We start from the raw sequence: 17,054 nt of genomic DNA, 5'->3' as shown, positions 1-17,054 counted from the left end.
CTCCCCCATCCCCTGCCGCCACTGCCCCCAAACCCTCACCTCCTCTCACCTTCCCTGTTGCTGCAGAGGACAACAACATCCTGCCAGTTCCTCAGGCTTGCAACCTAGGAGGTATCCTGGATTCCTCATCATCTCTCATCCCCTACATCCAAGCTGTGGCCAAGGCAAGCTGATTTCACCTCTGCTACATTTCTGGAATACGCCCCCTTCTATCACCTCACATCTGGACTATTGCAATAGCCAGCTGCTGGGTCTTCCTGTCACAAGTCTCTCCCCACTCCAATCCATCCTCCAATCAGCCACTAAAGTGATTTTTGTAAAACATGGGTTCGATCATGTCTCGCATAGCGCCCCCCCCCCCCCAAATAAACACCAGTGTCTACCTATTGCCTTCAGGAGCAAATACAAAATCCTGTTTGGCTTTCCAACTCCTTTTTCACCTGGCCCTTCCTACCTTTCCAGTCTTCTTATACCTTACTCCTCTCCCAGTACTCTTTGATCCAGGGATACCAGCTCCTTGGCCATTCAACAAATAAAACACTGGACCTCTGAGCTCTAGGCATTTTGTCTGATTGTCCCCATGGCTGGAATGCTCTTCCTCCTCTGCTCTGACTATGGACCTCCATGGCTTCCTAAAATCTCTTCTTTTACTGAAAGCCTTCCCCAATTCCTCTTAATTTTAGTGCCTTCCCTCTATTACTTACTTCCTATTTACCTTGTATACAGCGGGCTTTGTAGCTATTTGTTTGCATATTTTCTCCTCCATTAGACTATAAGCTCCCAGAGAACAAGCACTGTCTTTTTTTGCCTTTTTGTATCCCCAGCACTTAGCACAGTGTCTAGCACATAATAGGTGTTTAATAAATGTTTATTGATTAAGGACCTCCACAATTTGGATCTCACCCCATCTTTCCAGTCTAATTTCATATTACTCCCTTCCAGCCGCAGTCCAGTTAAACTGGCAGGCTTGACAATCCCCATCTCCTATCTCTCTCCTTTTGCCTATATACAGAATGTAACTCCTCCTCAGCTCCACCTTGTAAAATCCCCTTTAGCTTCCTTTAGAGCCATGGTTCTCAAACTTTTTGGTGTCAAGATCCTTTCACATTTTTTTTTTTTTAGTGAGGCAATCAGGGCTAAGTGACTTGCCCAAGGTCACACAGCTAGTACCTGTCACAAGTGTTTGGTCTGAGGCCGGATTTGAACTCAGGTCCTCCTGACTTCAGGGCCATTGCTCTATCCACTGCGCCACCTAGCTGCCCCCTGATCCTTTCACATTCTTAAAAATTACTGAGGACCCTTAAGGATCTTTTGTTCATGTGGATTACAATCTATCAATATTTACTATTTAGAAATTAATTTATGGTTTGGAAATTAAAATGTCTTTGTATTTATTATAAAAATAGTTTTGACTTCAAGGATCCCCTGAAAGGGTTTTGGGGCCTAGGTCAGGTGCCACTACCTGTATGCAGCCTTTCCTGACCTTTTTCCTTCCTGCTATTACTATGTATTTACACTTCTGTGTATATGTTCTATAACCTCAGTACAAATGAAAGCTTCTTGAGAACAGGAACTGTTTTCTTTTTAATTTTGTTTAACAGTCCAGCATGATAGCATGTGTGTATAATCCTAAGGGAGGATGAGGCTAGTAGAACATTTGAGCTCAAGAGTCTTGAGTTACAGTAGGACTAAAGCTGATCAAGTATTCACAATAAACCTAGAACCAGTATGGCGATCCCCTAAGAGCTGAAAAGGGAGGGGGAAGGGAGGAGGTCATCAGACTGCCTGTCAAGGAGTAAACTGGCCAGGTCAAAGCTTCCCTGCTGATCAACCACAAAGGGACAGCCTCTGAGCTTATGTCTCTTTATCTATAAGATGAGAGGGGTGGACTGCGGAACCTTCCAATTCTTAGATTCCCAAGTTCTAGACCACGGAAGGCAACCTATAAGAGGAAGGGAGAATACAAGTCTGTACACAATCAATGAGCCTGATCACCTTCTTTTTGGATAATTAGGTTGATTGTTATCAATTTGTTTAGTCATTTTCTTCAGTCGTGTCTGACTCTTCATCAGACCCCATCTGGGGTTTTCTTGGCAAAGATACTGGTATGGTTTGCCATTTCATTCTCCGGTTCATTTTACAGATGAGGAAACTGAGGCAAATAGAATTAAGTGACTTGCCCAGGGTCATATACCTAGTAAGTGTCTGAGGTCAGATTCGAACTCAGGAAGATGAGTCTTCCTGACTCCAGGCCTGGCACTCTATCCACTGCACCACCTAGCTGCCTTTGTCATCACAAAACAGTTGTCAGTATTTTCTTCCCAAATTAAATCTCTCCACCCTCCCCTGTCCCCACTGTCCACTGCCATATTGAGGTCAGCGGAGGAAAAAAATGACCAGTTCATGTATGGGAGTGGGGGTAGGGAGCGGGAGAGAGAAACAGAGAGTCCATGCCATAAGGGATAGAACCAAGGCTGGATCACCCCTAGTTCAGATCAGGGAACCAGGTGCTGAAGGAAGATCAAGAAAAGCCTCAGGAATCTAAACTCTCTTTTAAAAGTCATTTTGGCAAAAGAAATTCTGAGAAGATCCCTCATTCTGCAGGGCACAAGCATTAAAAGAGCCAGTCCACAAAAATAATATTTACCCTCTTTTGACGTCTGAAGGAAGCCAGTTCGTCCATCTTCAGATGGTTCGTCTGGGATTTGGAAAGACACATTATCCCCTGGCAACACAGAGCCATTGAATGGATTCTTCCTCAGCTGAGGAAAAAGATTGTTCATTAAACTCATTTCCAAAGCAGCCTAACAGAAGCTTAATGATGGCAAATGCATTTTATATCCAAAAGCATTCAATACTTGAGTTATTCCAATAAACTGTTTCCTGGCATGGTTAGAAAACAGGGATGCTGGTTAATCAAATATCTTAGTGAAGAGCTATAAAGTACAGTTTACAGAAAATATACATTTTCAAAGAATATTAGAATTCTTTGAAGTACAACTAACACTGTAATAATGGAATTTTTTTTATTGAAAGAGACATTAGAAATAACAATACCCCTTGACATACCTAAAATTTCCTCACAACAACCCCATGAGGTAGTCTATATAAGTGTTATTATCCCAATTTAAGAGATAAAGAAAGTCAGGCTTAGTCAGGTTAGGTCACTGAGCAATAGTCACAGGGCTTGTAAAGGTGGGAGCTGAAACCTGAACCCAAGCCTTGTGGCTTATAGTTCTGTCCTGATTCCATTAGGGCATGAAATCTCTCATTAAATTCATCTAAAACCAAACCAAATGTCATCTCTCCTTTCTTTGGTTTAGGGTCCTCTAGGATCCTAGGATCACCAGCATGAATATGAATAATCACCACAGGGGGACAGAACAAAGGGTTAGTCAAGAAAAGAGGGTTTATGGAGAGAATCCTAGCTCTTAGGGAGTTTTCTGTCTGCGATTTTATAAATCAGAGGCACCTCTCATGAGGCAAACTCTAATCAAGACTTAAAATATAATAGGGAGAAGGCTGGGAAATTAAATTTACGTGGAACAAATATGTCATTTTCCCTCTTGGGATAGGGAGTTGACCTGAATAGTCTTAGGTAAAAAATGAAAAATGGATTTTCTTCTCCATGGATTAGAGTAGACAAATCATTGATCCAAGGTAAGGAAAAGAAAATCTTTTTCTTGCACAAAATAATACCCATTAATACTAATAAAATCTAACATTTGTATCGCATTTGACTTTACATCTATTTTCTCACCAGTATAAGCCTCTGAGGTAAGTACTAAGTATTGTTATTCTCATTTTACAGATGAAGAAACTCAGTTTCAGAGATCACTTATCTTACTCAAGGTCATCTAGATCACTTTAAGAAGCACTGAAGGGGTGACGTGGAAAAAGTTTAAGAAGCCCTGATATAGATAATGTCAGAAGTGGGATTTGAACCCAGACCTTCCTGACTTCAAATTCAGCATTCTATAGACTATTTCATGCTGCCTCTCTAATAACTAAATATTGAACTATATCTTCCATTGTATAAATTTTTGTTTCATTGTGTTTTGGTAAAGTGAGAAGCAATATTCACCCCCATATGACTTTTTTCTTCAAAAAAAAAAAAAAAAAAGACAATTCAATCTACCTTTGTAGTAGATAAAGATGACTTCCTTGGGTTTTCCTGGGCTTCATCTGACATGGAAAGAGTTGGATTCAATACAATGGTCCTGCAAAAGAAATATTTATTCAGAGAATGAAACCTCTAACGTAAAGAAAGCATGCACCCAAATGAGACAGAAAGGCAAAGGCAGAGAGTGTGTATGTGTGTGTGTACGCGCGCGCACGCAGCCCAAATTCAGCGTGGAGGAGGGAGCAGGTGAAGGATACTGGAAAGTTGAAATGGGACAGGGAGTCAGGGCTTGGAGAAAATTATCCAACTGGAACCAGCAGCAGTTATCAGTATCACAGCAAATGGGGAGGGTGAGACAGGATGGCGCAGACTTGTCGGGGGTCTCAGAGCCAAAGTCAGGTGCTACTATTTCTAGAAGAGTGTGATATCAGGGGAAGAGTTTCCAAGGAGTAGAATGCAACAGCTGAACCATGGGAAAGAAGTCTGGGATTTACTGTTGTTGTTCAATCTTTTTCAGTCGTGTCCTATTCTCCTGGACCTCATTTGAGGTCTTCTTGGCAAAGATAGTTTGGCCATTTCCTTCTCCAGCTCATTGTACAGATGAGGAAACTGAGGCAAACAGAGTCAAGTGACTTGTCTAAGGACACATAGCTAGTAAGTGTCTGAGGTCGCCTTTGAACTCAGAAAGAGAAGTCTTCCGGATTCCAAGCCCAGTTCTCTATCCACTGAAAAGGAAGGAGTGTAGTAATTAAGACAGAGAAGACCAAGACTTAGATAAGGCAGTTGGCAGAGGGACAGAGCAAAGGGCAGACCGGAGAAGTGTCCTGCAAGAAAAGCCAGTGGGGCTGGTTGACTGATTAGAACACATAAAATATTGTGTTGAAAGGACCTTTCAACCCAGAGCATGGCTCCAACATTGTAATCCCGAACCTGTCTGGGTGAATGCCTCCTCAGAGTTACAGGGAAGATAAGGAAGGACAGGGCAGGGCACTGGGGATCAGACTAGATCCTCACTCCTGGGCTGGGGGTGCAGGGGGGGCAAAGCAGGTAGCTGGGCGCTGTAATTGCAACAAAATGAAGGAAAAGCAATCTACCTTTTCTTGATTAAACTCAATGCCATTTTCTATTAGGGAAAAGAATGGACCCAAGAAGTAAGGCAGGAATAAGGAAACCTGGGCACAGACAACCTAGGGAGGGGGCAGGTGAGTCCAGGAATCAATAGCCCCCAAGTTAGGGGGGGAGGATGGGGTAACAGGCATAGGATTCAAGTCACTTCCCCTCTCTGACCTTAGCAACCCATCTATCAACAGAAGGGGGTTGAACACATAGTGTATAAATTCCCTTCAGTTTTAAATCCTAGGATTTTAAGCTTGAAGGAAGAAGGTAAAACTATTTGTACATACCCATCTCTCAGCCTGAGCAGTTAGGCGGTGCAGTGGATAGAGGGCTGGTGCAGAACTCAGGAAGAGCTGAGTTCAAATGGGATCTCAGACACTCACAAACTGTCAAACAAGTCACTTAACCCTGTTTGCCTCAGTTTCCTCACCTATAAAATAAGCTGGAGAAGAAAATGGCAAACCATTCTAGTATCTCTGCCAAGAAAACCCCAAAAGGGGTCACAGAGCCAAACACCACTGAATAATAACAACAATATATCATCCAGAAGACACAGAGACCTCAACATGTGAGCCACACAACTGGGGAGCACCTTTTTGTCCCAAGCTAATGCTGCTGAATTCTGCCTCTAAATGTCTGACCCCGGCTTTCCTCAGTCATCTTACCCTCCTCCTCCTCCTCCTCCTCGAGCCTTCTAAGACCATCAAGACCACAACACAAACAAGTTTCTGGGAAGCAGTTCTTGTCTTTTATCCCTCCTCTGGGGTTTCAGCCTCCTCCTCCTTCACCCCCAGCTCTCTTCGGGCCACCTGGGCCAGCGCCAGAAGCCTCTTATATCTCTCTCTGCCTTCACTGCTTGCAAGACCATAAAATGGTACCAGTATTTCAACAGGAAACAAAATGATTTTAGTTGTTAATATTCAGAATCACAGAAAAGAGAAAGGAATCCAGTAATCTGTCAGGAGTATACTCAAACACTGGGATGGTCGATCACTGAAATACCACGAACAGATAGTATTTAGTTGGTTAAATTGGAGTCCAAGAAATGTCTGTGTGTAGAGCGGGGCAAGGACCAGGAAACAGCAACAGTTAACTAAAGCTCACACTATCTACTTAATTGGGCAAATCATTAGCCATTGTGGCCCCCATTAGAATGGGAACTCTTTGAGGGCCTTTCTTCATACCCACAGCCACAGTGACTAGCACACACTTGGCGCTTAATAAATGCTTGTTGATTGACTGGAAAATTATTGTTTCAGTCAATAATCCAGTAAACATTTACTAAGTGTCTGCCACATGTCAGGCACTGTTTTAAGCACTGGGGATATAAAGAAAAGCCAACTCAAGTGCCAAGGACATGGCAAATGTCCTGTGGCCACCTCCAGGATTCTGGGCTTTAACTTTTGCTGCCAAGGTGAACTGAAACGAGAGCTTCTTTTTTGTTTGTTTGTTTTTTGCAAAGCAAATTCAGTTTAACTCAACCACTCCTTTACCACCACCTCAAAAAAAAAGTTAGTTGTGTTTGATTTTACAGAAGGGGATAGGAGCATGAATAACAAAACTGGGGTGCAAAAAAAAAAACTCTTAAGAGACTGCAACAATTGGCCAAAATATGATGAGATTTAATAAAGGAAAAATGCAAAATCTTTCACTTGGGTTAAAAAAAGATTTAAAACCTATAGGAGTGTACAGGGCAAGACAGCTAAAGAGCAATGAATTTTTTTTTTTAAAGATCTGAGGAGTTTCAGTGGACCACAAGCTTGATATCACTAAACAATGTGACACAGCAGCCGCCAAAATGCTAATTCCAACTTGGTTGCAGGGGATGTATCCCATCCTTCCTCTGCTTATGAGGTCACTGGGAAGAGAACCAAAGTCCCTAGTCCCAGTCTGGGTATCAGTTAAGGAAACCAGACAGATTTCAGGGAATTTGTGAACTTGGTGGGGAAAAGGAAATACAACTTTATTTTCACTAATCTCTAACCAAAATTGATCATTTCTTTCAGTTATGAATTTTTTAAAAATCCCATGATTTCAAGGATAGGCTTCACCAAAATGCCACAGGGCTCACAAAAAATCTAGTCTAGGGCCATTTTTCAGAGGGGAAAAAGAGAGAAAAGAAGATCTCAAAGGAGGTGAAAGTAGAGTGAAACAGAGTAAAGAAAGAGGGAGATAAGGTGAAGAATAATAGCTAGTATTTACATAGCACGTACTATATGCCAGGCACAATCTGAGCGTTTTCCAAATATCTCATTTGATACTCACAACAACCCTGGGAAGTAGGTGCTATTATTATTTCCCCTATTTTACAGTTGAGGAAACTGAGGCAGACAAAAGTTACCAGGGTTGCCCAGCTAATAAGCATCTGAGGCTAAATTTGAACTCACGTCTTCTTGACTCTGGGCAGCTAGGCAATGACTGAAAACAACCAAACAAAAACATCTGACTCCAGGCCCAGGGCTCTGTGCACTATGGCGCCACCTAGCTGCCCCTAGGAACAGGGCCCAAACTGTAAAGACTGTAAATATCACCTAATATCCACATTTTGCCTAGTTCCTGCATAGCTACTAAATGTTGGAGCTGGGACATTAATCGAAGCATTTTTGTCTCCTGCTTTCATGGAATCCTAGAATTTCATCTAGTCCAACCCATAATTAAAAAATAATTCTATACTATACTTGACAAGTAGTCATCCAGTTTTTGTTTAAATACCTCCAATCGGGGAAAAGCTCTTCACCCAGTGCTTGGAAAAGCCTGTTCCATGGATAGCTCCAATTTCTTTATATCAAGCCTAAATTTGTCTCTTTGTAACTTCCATTCGCTGCTGCTCCTGGGTCCCCTCTCACTGAATCCATTTTCTAAGGCGGTATTGTTTTTGCTGCTCAGTAATGTCAGACTCTTCATGATGCCATTTTGGGGTTTACTTGGCAAACATACTGGAGTGGTTTGCCATTTCCTTCTCCAGCTCGTTTTTATAGATGAGGAAACTGAGGCAAACAGAGTTAAGTGACTTGCCCAGGGTCACATAGCTAGTAAGTATGTGAGGCTGGATTTGAACTCCGGTCTTCCTGATTCCAAGCCCAGTGCTCTATCCATTGCATCACCTATCTTCACCCTATCTAAGATGATAACCCTTTGCTTACCTGAAGACACTCCACATGTCCCCCATCTAAATCTTCTCTAAGCTAAATATCTGCCAAGTCCTTCAACAGATGATCCTCAGGGGCAGCTGGGTGGCACAGTAGTTAAGAGTGCTGGACTGGGAGTAAAAAAGCTCTGACTTCAAATCTGGCCTCAGACACTTACTAGCTATGTGACCCTGGACAAGTCACTTAACCCTGTTTGCCTCAGTTTCCTCATCTGTACAATGAGCTGGAGAAGGAAATGGCAAACTACGCCAGTATCTTTGCCAAGAAAACCCCAAATAGGGTCAAGAAGAGTCAGACATGACTAATCAACTGAACAACAATACCACTAGAACTCATACTGAGCTTGCAGTCCAAGTCTACTGCTCTTCCCAATATGCTACACTATCCTGGTCCTAATTATTTGGAAAAGCCAACTTAAAAGAAGAATTCCTACTCATCCTTTAAAGCCCCCAAAGATTGGTAGTGGAAAAAGTATAGGGGGTTATACTTTTGAGGTCCCTTTAAAAATCGTGCTAACAGATAGATTTTGGAATTGTGAGATTTAAAGGACTTGTGAGGTCTGTTAAAGCCCCCAAATGGGGATGGGGATTGAATTTTCAAGGTCCCTTCCTGATTGAAGTCAACGATCCTGTAAACTCCAATGTCATCTCTTCCCTGAAGCATTCATTGATTTCCCCAGTTGGCAAGGGCTTTCACCTTTCAGACCTCACACAATACTATCTACCGTATTCTAATGCATCCATGACATAATAAATGTAAAACACAGTTATCTGTGTTCATATCTTATCCCCCTAGTAGTCTATGAGCTCCATGAGAGCTGGGACTGTTTTCCTGCTTAAATTTTCTAACTCTGCCAGCATTCATCAAAGCCCCTTCAACACAACAGATGTTTTTCAGCTGTGCCTAGCACTGAGCTAAGCCCTAGGATTTTAGACAAAAAAGTTCCTGCTTGCAAAGGGCTCATGATCTGATTAGAAAAGATGACATGAAAGAAAGAATGAATGAAGAGAGGTAAACCACTTCTTCAGCTCTCATTCCATGGTCTCTCTAACAATACCACCATCAAGAGTTTCAGTTACCAGGGAGGTAGCATGTGTGCTATGGACCACCCACCTGGTGTACTAAACTCATTTCTCTGAATGTAGACTAAAATTATCCAAGAGTCCAAACTGGATTGTTACTCATCTGGGGTAATGAATCTCTTCCACTAATGATAAAGAACTTGCCATACCTTACTGTTGTCAGTTTTCTAGTCCACATCGGAAGAGATCCTCTCTCAACATGAGGTACTTCCATGGTATTTGGAATTGTTTGAATTTTTCCATTTATTCCTTAAAGAAAACACACTATGGGACTCTCCCTCCACTTTATATTTGAGGCAATATATAAAAAGAACTTGGGGAAATCAGCCATTGGAACAGAGGGAATCAGTTGCCAGAAACAGACCTGGATGTGATCATTCTAAATTCTCAATTCTCACTTTGCTACTGTACGCACAACACTGTCCTTCGATTCCTCCACTTCCTGGTTACTAAGGCTGCGTAAGCAAAGATGACTTCATGTTGGCAGATGGACCTCAAAGGGTTCAGAATTAGTTGTGCCCTCTTTGAATAAACACTTGGAACGGGCAGAATTTGATTCTTCAAAGGCCACGGTCCCACATGACAGACATCCAATGTGTCCAATAACAGGGAGAACTGGGTCAAGAAGCCTCTTGAGAAAAGCCCTCCTCAAGCCTAAAGTTTCCATCTTTTACCTGTGGTTGGATCATGATCTCAACTCTCAACTTTTGGCTAAGAAAATATTGACAGATAATGAGTCACTCTACTAAAATTCACTCTGTTCAAATGTAAGCTTTCCCAGATACACTTCACACACCCAGTTCACAAAGGTTAAAGTTTATGTGAGAAAGTATCACAGCAATTCAATACCAGGTAAATTAAGTTAGTTTCTAAGAGGAAAAGGAGAAAGTAAGACAAAATTCACAGTTCTGGAGATTAGCCACCCACACAAATTATTTACAGGTGCCTGGTCTTTTAACATGAACTCAAAGAGTGAACCTAGATGACCTTGGTGGTCATCTCATCCACTTCACTTACTTTTTTTTTTTTTAAACAATCGAGGAAGCTGAGATTTAGAAAAGTAAAGTGACTTGCCAAGATCACCCACGGAGCAGATGGCGGAGCTGGGGTTTTAATCTAGGGGTTTCTAACTTACAAAAATCCAGGATTCTTTCCACTGAGCCAATGCCTCCCCAACTAAGCCATGCTATAATCAGGTTATAATTAAAATAGGAGATCTTGAAATTACATAGCTCCTATCTTCCCAAGGACTGCTGAATGGTACACATATAAAATTTTATTTACTCTCCCAACATCTGGTGAGTCAACTCAGCTAGGCTATCAGGCCCGACTTACTGATGAGACACTGAGAAATGGATGCCTGACGTCACCTAGTGACTGAGGCAGAGCTGAGATGAACACCATGACTTTATCTGAATGATGTGCAGATAAAAGAACTGAAGGAACCTTGGAGGTCACCTAGTCCACTCACTCATTCTCTAGGGGAGGAAATTAAAGCCTGGAAAAAGGAAATAACTTGTCAAAGGTCACCAGACAGCAAAGCAGCAGAACCAGGATTCAATCTCACCTTCTGTCCACCATGTCAATGTTGCTTTCCTCCTTAACTTATAGCAGAAAAGCACAGTGTTAAGAAAGACGTGGGGAACCAAGAATATCCCTTTCCCCAGTCACCAAAGTAATGGAGGTGCAGTGTCCCTAGCAGCCAGCACTATGCTCTTGTATACAGCAGGTGCTCAATAAAGGTTTGTTGCATTCAATTGAATCAGAGATATTCAACTCTGTGGGCTCTCATTCGTCCATGATAATGGAGGAGGGAAGACATAGGTAATCCTAAACTTATTCATAGGGTGCCTTTAGAATGTATAATATATGTATACTATCTACTATATGTATGTATGTATACACACAAACATATACACATATATGTATGCATATATACGGCACACATATATATGCACATATATATATATAGACACATATATATATAATATTTGTCATTCAGTTGTTTTCAGTTGTGTCCAACTCTTCATCACTTCATTTGGGGTTTTCTTGGCAAAAATACTGGAGTGCTTTGCCATTTCCTTCTCCAGCTCACTTTACAGATGAGGAAACTGAGGCAAACAAGGTAAAATGACTTGTCCAGGGTCACACAGCTAGTAAGTGTCTGAGGCCAGATTTGAACTCAGGAAGATGAGTCTTTCTGACTCCAGGCCTGGTGCTAAACCAGGTAGGGGAGTAAGAATTAGTGAATGTTCAGATATAAAGGAAAAGATAATTATATACACACATTTGTATATAAAATTTTGTATTTAGGATGCCCAAAAAGTCTTAGTGCAGTTTTAAGCTGCTTAAAACTTCATTAAGAGTTTTGGGATCACACACACACACACACACACACACACACACACACACACACAATTTACAGGTTTATAGTCAACATCACATCTATCCTGAGTCAGGAAGGAAACAGGCAATAATTCACATTTATATAATGCTTGAAGGTTCATAACAATCATGATGATGATAGCTAACATTTATATACTACTTACATTGCCAGATACATACCAGCATTTTGCACAACCCTAGGAAGGAAGTGCTATTATTATTATCCCCATTTTACAGACGAAAAAACTGAGGCAAACCTTGGTTAAGCAGCTTGCCCAGAGCTGTATAGTTAGTATCTGAGGGTAGATTTCATCTCTGATCTTCCTGACACTTTCTCCATTCCTGGTACTCTATCCACTGCACCACCTGGATTTATCAAATTGACATTTCTCTACATATATATGTTTATGTGTGTGTATATATACATATATAATACAGATCCTGCTTTCAAAGAGCATATAATACAAATATTGTAACTACTACTAGGTAGAGTGAGATGAATGAATAAACGAAAAAGTGTTTACAGAGTACTTAACAAGTGACAGGCACTGTGAGCAAAGGAGAAGGGACGTCCAGGGAAATGCGATGAGGTATCTGAGGAAAGAGAAATCACTTTCCAATAGGTAGGGGAACCAGGGAGGGGGTCGGAAGGTGGAACCTTAATTGAATTTGAAGGAAAGAGATAGACTTTATCTGCTTCAAAGGCACCCTTCCAGTCAGAGACAAGTGGAATCTCCCTCTTCTCCCTGATAGACACACATTGCACACCTCACAGACCAGAATTACCATCCACAACCTGGTTAGACCTTCTCAAATTTTAAAAGGATAATAAATAATCTCTAGTTGTGGGGGACTGGTAAATATATTATCCAAGTTGGACAAATTCGGTTTCTGAAGCAAGAATGGGAAGCCCCACAAATACCAAGCAGAAAACCCTGCAAACACAAAAGTTTCAGAGCAGGATAACACAATCTCAGTCAGGCCCTTCCTTCCATGTCATTTTTCCCTTAGTGAGCCAGAGGCTCAGAGATCCTGCTACGGATTTTAATTTGGACTCCCAAGGAAAATGTCACGGCAGGTCCACAGATTTTCTGCCTCACAGGCCACGTTTCTGATCAGGTCGAGGTCTACCCTGCCCTTGCTCCCTAATCCTCCTAAACCCAACAGCCTCTCAAGTAAAGTGGAAGCACTTCTGCCTTGAATTCCAAGCCTTCCACAATGGGATGCTACCCTACCTTTCAGGATTTATCTCCCTCCTCTTTGCCTGTCACGCTGTCACTCTAAGAAATCTCTGCCCTGGGGCCCTTTGCTTTTCGTTGGTAACTGACTCCCACTTGACCACCATGTTAAGAACATGCTTCATCTTACTTGTTCACTCACACCCAGACTCTCTCTAGAATCCTCCTCCTCTTTACCTGATGCACTGGGAATTGGTACCCTTCCTCTTTGCCACCCCCACTTCTTAGTTCCTCTTCCTGTGTTGTAATCCCCCATGAAAATGTAGGCGCTTTGAGGGGATTGGATTGCTTGCATTTGAATCCTTAGCACTTAATAAATGTTTACTGACAGACTGACCACTGTTCGCTTGAGCTATCATCTATCTATCTGCCTGCTTTGGATTCTTCTCCATTTATTTAATATTCCAGACTACTCTGCCTTCCTAGATACCCTCTGTGCTCTCATGACTTCTGGCCTTTGCTTACCCCGATGCCTAGAATGGTCTCCTTCCTCTTCCTCAACTAGTGAGCTCAATTCAAAATTTCTTCCATAAAGCTTTTCCTGCTCCCCACAGTCAGTAATGGCCATCTTCTGTGCTTACATACCACTTTGCACTCACACGCTTTTCATGTAATAGTGTCTATGACAGCTATACTGTATTTGTGTCTTATCTTCTATTCAACTGTAAATTCCATGAGGAAAACAGTGTTTCATATAAACTTTGCATCCCTCCTGGCACCTAGCATAAACTCTCCACATAGTAGGTGTTTGCTTAATATTTGCTGAATGAACAAATGAGCCCTCTGCACCACCGCTACCAGGACATCCCTTACACCTCCCTACAACTCCAGACCTGAGTCATCTTCCTTGGAGTACAAGTAGAGGTTTTTATTTTATAGAGATAGAATAAATTTGACACAAGATACCAGATAATGGTAGAGTTCAAGTATCTGTAACCAATTAAATGGCTCTCAAACTTTTTTCTTGTATTTATCTTCTGGGTCTGGCCCATTGCCATGTGACCTTTGCTGAGCACACAGTACCACCTTCCCCTCTCCCCCAACCCCTACCCTCGGTCTTGTAAGTCCCAAAGCATCCTAGGAGCCTGTGTGCTTGGCTCTGCCCAGTTTCCACGTCACCAGGATTTTGTAGGTTTGCAATCAACACCACCTCTCAAGGTAGCTCATCTATTGTTAGGAGCCTAAAGTTGCCCCTGTAACTTTCACCCCCTGCTCCTAGTTCTTTTGATTGGGGCTAAACAGACCTCTTCCAAATAAAAGCCTTTTAAGTCCTTAAAGATGTCTTGTCTCAGAAACATCTCTGTCCAATGGACCCTAGACAAGTCACTCTAGACAACTGTCTAGGACAATATGTTGCAGATAAGGCGCCAAGCTGCACTGAAGGTGGAGTCTTCTCTTTAGGGAGTCTTCCCTACCAATAAAATCATGGGTCCAGTCTTGATCCATCACCAACTGGAGTCAGGAGAGCCAGGTTTAAATCCCCACTCAGACTTTAACAGCTGTGTAAAACAGATGCAATACTTAACTTTTCTGAGCCTCAGTTTCCTTATCCATGAAATGAGCGTAATAATACTTCCTTGACAACAGGGACTGTCTTTTGCCTTTCTTTGTAGTCTCAGTGCTCAGCGCAGTGCCTGGCACATTTGTTGTTGTTGTTGCTGTTGGGTCATTCAGGCACGTCCAACTCTTCGTGACCCGATGGACCATACCATCGACAGGGTTTTCTTGGCAAAGATACCAGACTGGTTTGCCATTTCCTTCTCCAGTGGATCGAGGCAAACAGAGGTTAAGTGACTTGCCCACAGTCACGCAGCTGGTAAGTGTCTGAGGCTAGATTTGAACTTCGGTCTTCCTGGCTCCAGGCCCAGTGCTCTATCCACTGAGCCATCCAGCACACAGTAGGTGCTTAATAAATGTGTGCTGATTGCGCTGCCTGTGTCATGAGGCACAGTTGTGAAGAGCATTACTATTTACCCAAAGCGGCTCTTCCTCTAATCCTCATTCCTCCAGAGCCCCCACCAGTTCCTTTTGGAGAAAATAAAAACAAAAAAGCTGAAATGCCCAATGATTAGCTTCAAAGAATAATAGGACCATAATCCTGTAAGGTAAGTGCTTTATATTTTCTCCATTTTACAGGTAAGAAAACTGAGGCTCATCAAAGTTAACCCCGCCCCCCCAAAAAAATCCTATTTCCCATAATGCTCTTTATAGTAGTCCCTGAATAACCACAGCCTACATGTGTATTTCACCCAATAGGATTTTTCTCATTTGATGAGCAAAGCCCTTGCACAGAGAATTCAACACGATGTTGTTATGAATGATCCTGTAAGAGCATCACTGCTCTAAATCCAAGAATCATTAAGAGCTTTACAAGCTGTGGAAAGTGGTCATAGACTGCCAAGCATGGGAATTCATTGTTTCTTGCCCCATTCCTCCATGGGCTAGGACACTCTCTGCTCCAAACTCCAGCCAGTCAGACATTGCCCATGAGTATGATTAGCCTGCAATCTCTGCCCTAATCCCCAACACACACACACACACACACACACACACACACACACACACACACACACACACACACACACACACACACACACACAAAATCCCCACCTGGTCTTTTTCGCCTCCACATTCACATGTAGCAGCTTTTGACACCATCCCATCTTCTGTCTCCACTGTCAGGCAAACACTTGGATGATTCAGACAAAGCTTCAAAACCAATAATTGGCTCCTCCCTTCAGAAGCCTTTTCTTACCTTGAATCTGACTGCCCGCCCACATCTTCTTCTTGTTCTTCCATAACCCCCAACAGCTCAGAGGGAAGGAGGGGGTCTTTGTTGACATTATTCACCCAGGTTTTCTTCACTCTGGCTGTTCTGTTTTGATTTTGCTCAACTGAAATATGAACCGACAAAGACAACAAGTTATCACTTCCACAACCCTTAGATCAACAAAACTGCCCCATGCCACAAATTTATCTGTTTAGATCCTAAAAAGCTCTGAAAAACACCACTGCAGATTTTACAAAAGATAGGCATCATGCAAATATAAGAACAAAGGAGAAAGACCCTAGGTGGCACAGTGGATAGAACCCTTGGACTGGAGTCAGGAATACCCAGTTCAAACATGGCCCCAGATACTTATCAGTTATATGACCTTAGACAAGTCACTTAACCTCTTTTTGGCTCAGTTTCCTCTTCTGCAAAATGGGGATAACAATACCACCTCCCTCCCAGAGTTGTTGTGAGGATCAAATGAGGTAAAGTTGTACAGAGTTTATATAATAGTAGGCATTATATAAATGCTAGCTGCTGCCATCATTATGATCTGCTTCAACTTTGGAATCTTGGACCTGTATGACTCCAAGTTTCAGTTCCAACACTTAGGAGTTGTGTTGACAGATGAAGAAATGAAGTGACTTCCTCAAAGTTATGGCTCAGGTAGTAAGTACCAGAGACTGGTTTTAAACTTACCTCTTCCAACTCCACAACTAACACACTATGATAAGGGTCAGTGAGGCACAGCGGATGGATCTGTGGACCATAAATTTTAAGAGCTGACTGATTTTGGAGGCTACTGAGAATAACTACCCTCATTTTACAGGTTAGGAAACCGAGTACCCATGTGCCACTTGTCCAAGGTTGAATGGCTAGTAAGTATCTGAGATGGAACTCAAGGGTTGTTGTGAGGGTCAAATGAGAGAGCACAGGTAAAGTACTTTGCAAACCTTAAAGTGTTTTATTATTATTATTATTATTATTAATCTCTCAATGTCTCAGACAACTCCCTAAGATTATAAGCAGTAGAATGTGACAGTCTGTATTGATAAGAGGGAGTTTTCTAACTGGAAATTCCCTATGTCTGGTATAGGTATAGTTACAGGTCTGAACTTAAAAAAAAAAAATGCTAGCAAAGTTCTATATAAAATACAAGGGGGAAGGTTGCCCCCTTGAGGATCAGAA

The 17,054-nt window shown here is 42.1% G+C and overlaps 1 protein-coding gene across 6 annotated transcripts in view; it reads right to left on the bottom strand.

Annotated features, from left to right (window-relative positions):
• The window catches only part of SYTL2 (synaptotagmin like 2), a 147,556-nt gene that overhangs the window by 54,759 nt on the left and 75,743 nt on the right, over positions 1-17,054 (bottom strand). For all 6 annotated transcript variants that reach the window (XM_027848265.1, XM_027848268.1, XM_027848267.1 and 3 more), the window contains exons 4-6: positions 15,849-15,987; positions 4,139-4,220; positions 2,648-2,762 (exon numbers count right to left, since the gene is read on the bottom strand). In XM_027848265.1, coding sequence (XP_027704066.1) covers positions 2,648-2,762; positions 4,139-4,220; positions 15,849-15,987 — 336 coding nt within the window. The remainder of the gene's footprint in view (positions 1-2,647; positions 2,763-4,138; positions 4,221-15,848; positions 15,988-17,054) is intronic.

Source organism: Vombatus ursinus, unplaced genomic scaffold (assembly GCF_900497805.2).
Source record: "Vombatus ursinus unplaced genomic scaffold, bare-nosed wombat genome assembly UNPS02005659.1, whole genome shotgun sequence".
Classification (NCBI taxonomy): domain Eukaryota; kingdom Metazoa; phylum Chordata; class Mammalia; order Diprotodontia; family Vombatidae; genus Vombatus; species Vombatus ursinus.
Note: the sequence above shows the minus strand (reverse complement) of the source record. Positions and strands in the feature narration are given on the sequence as shown.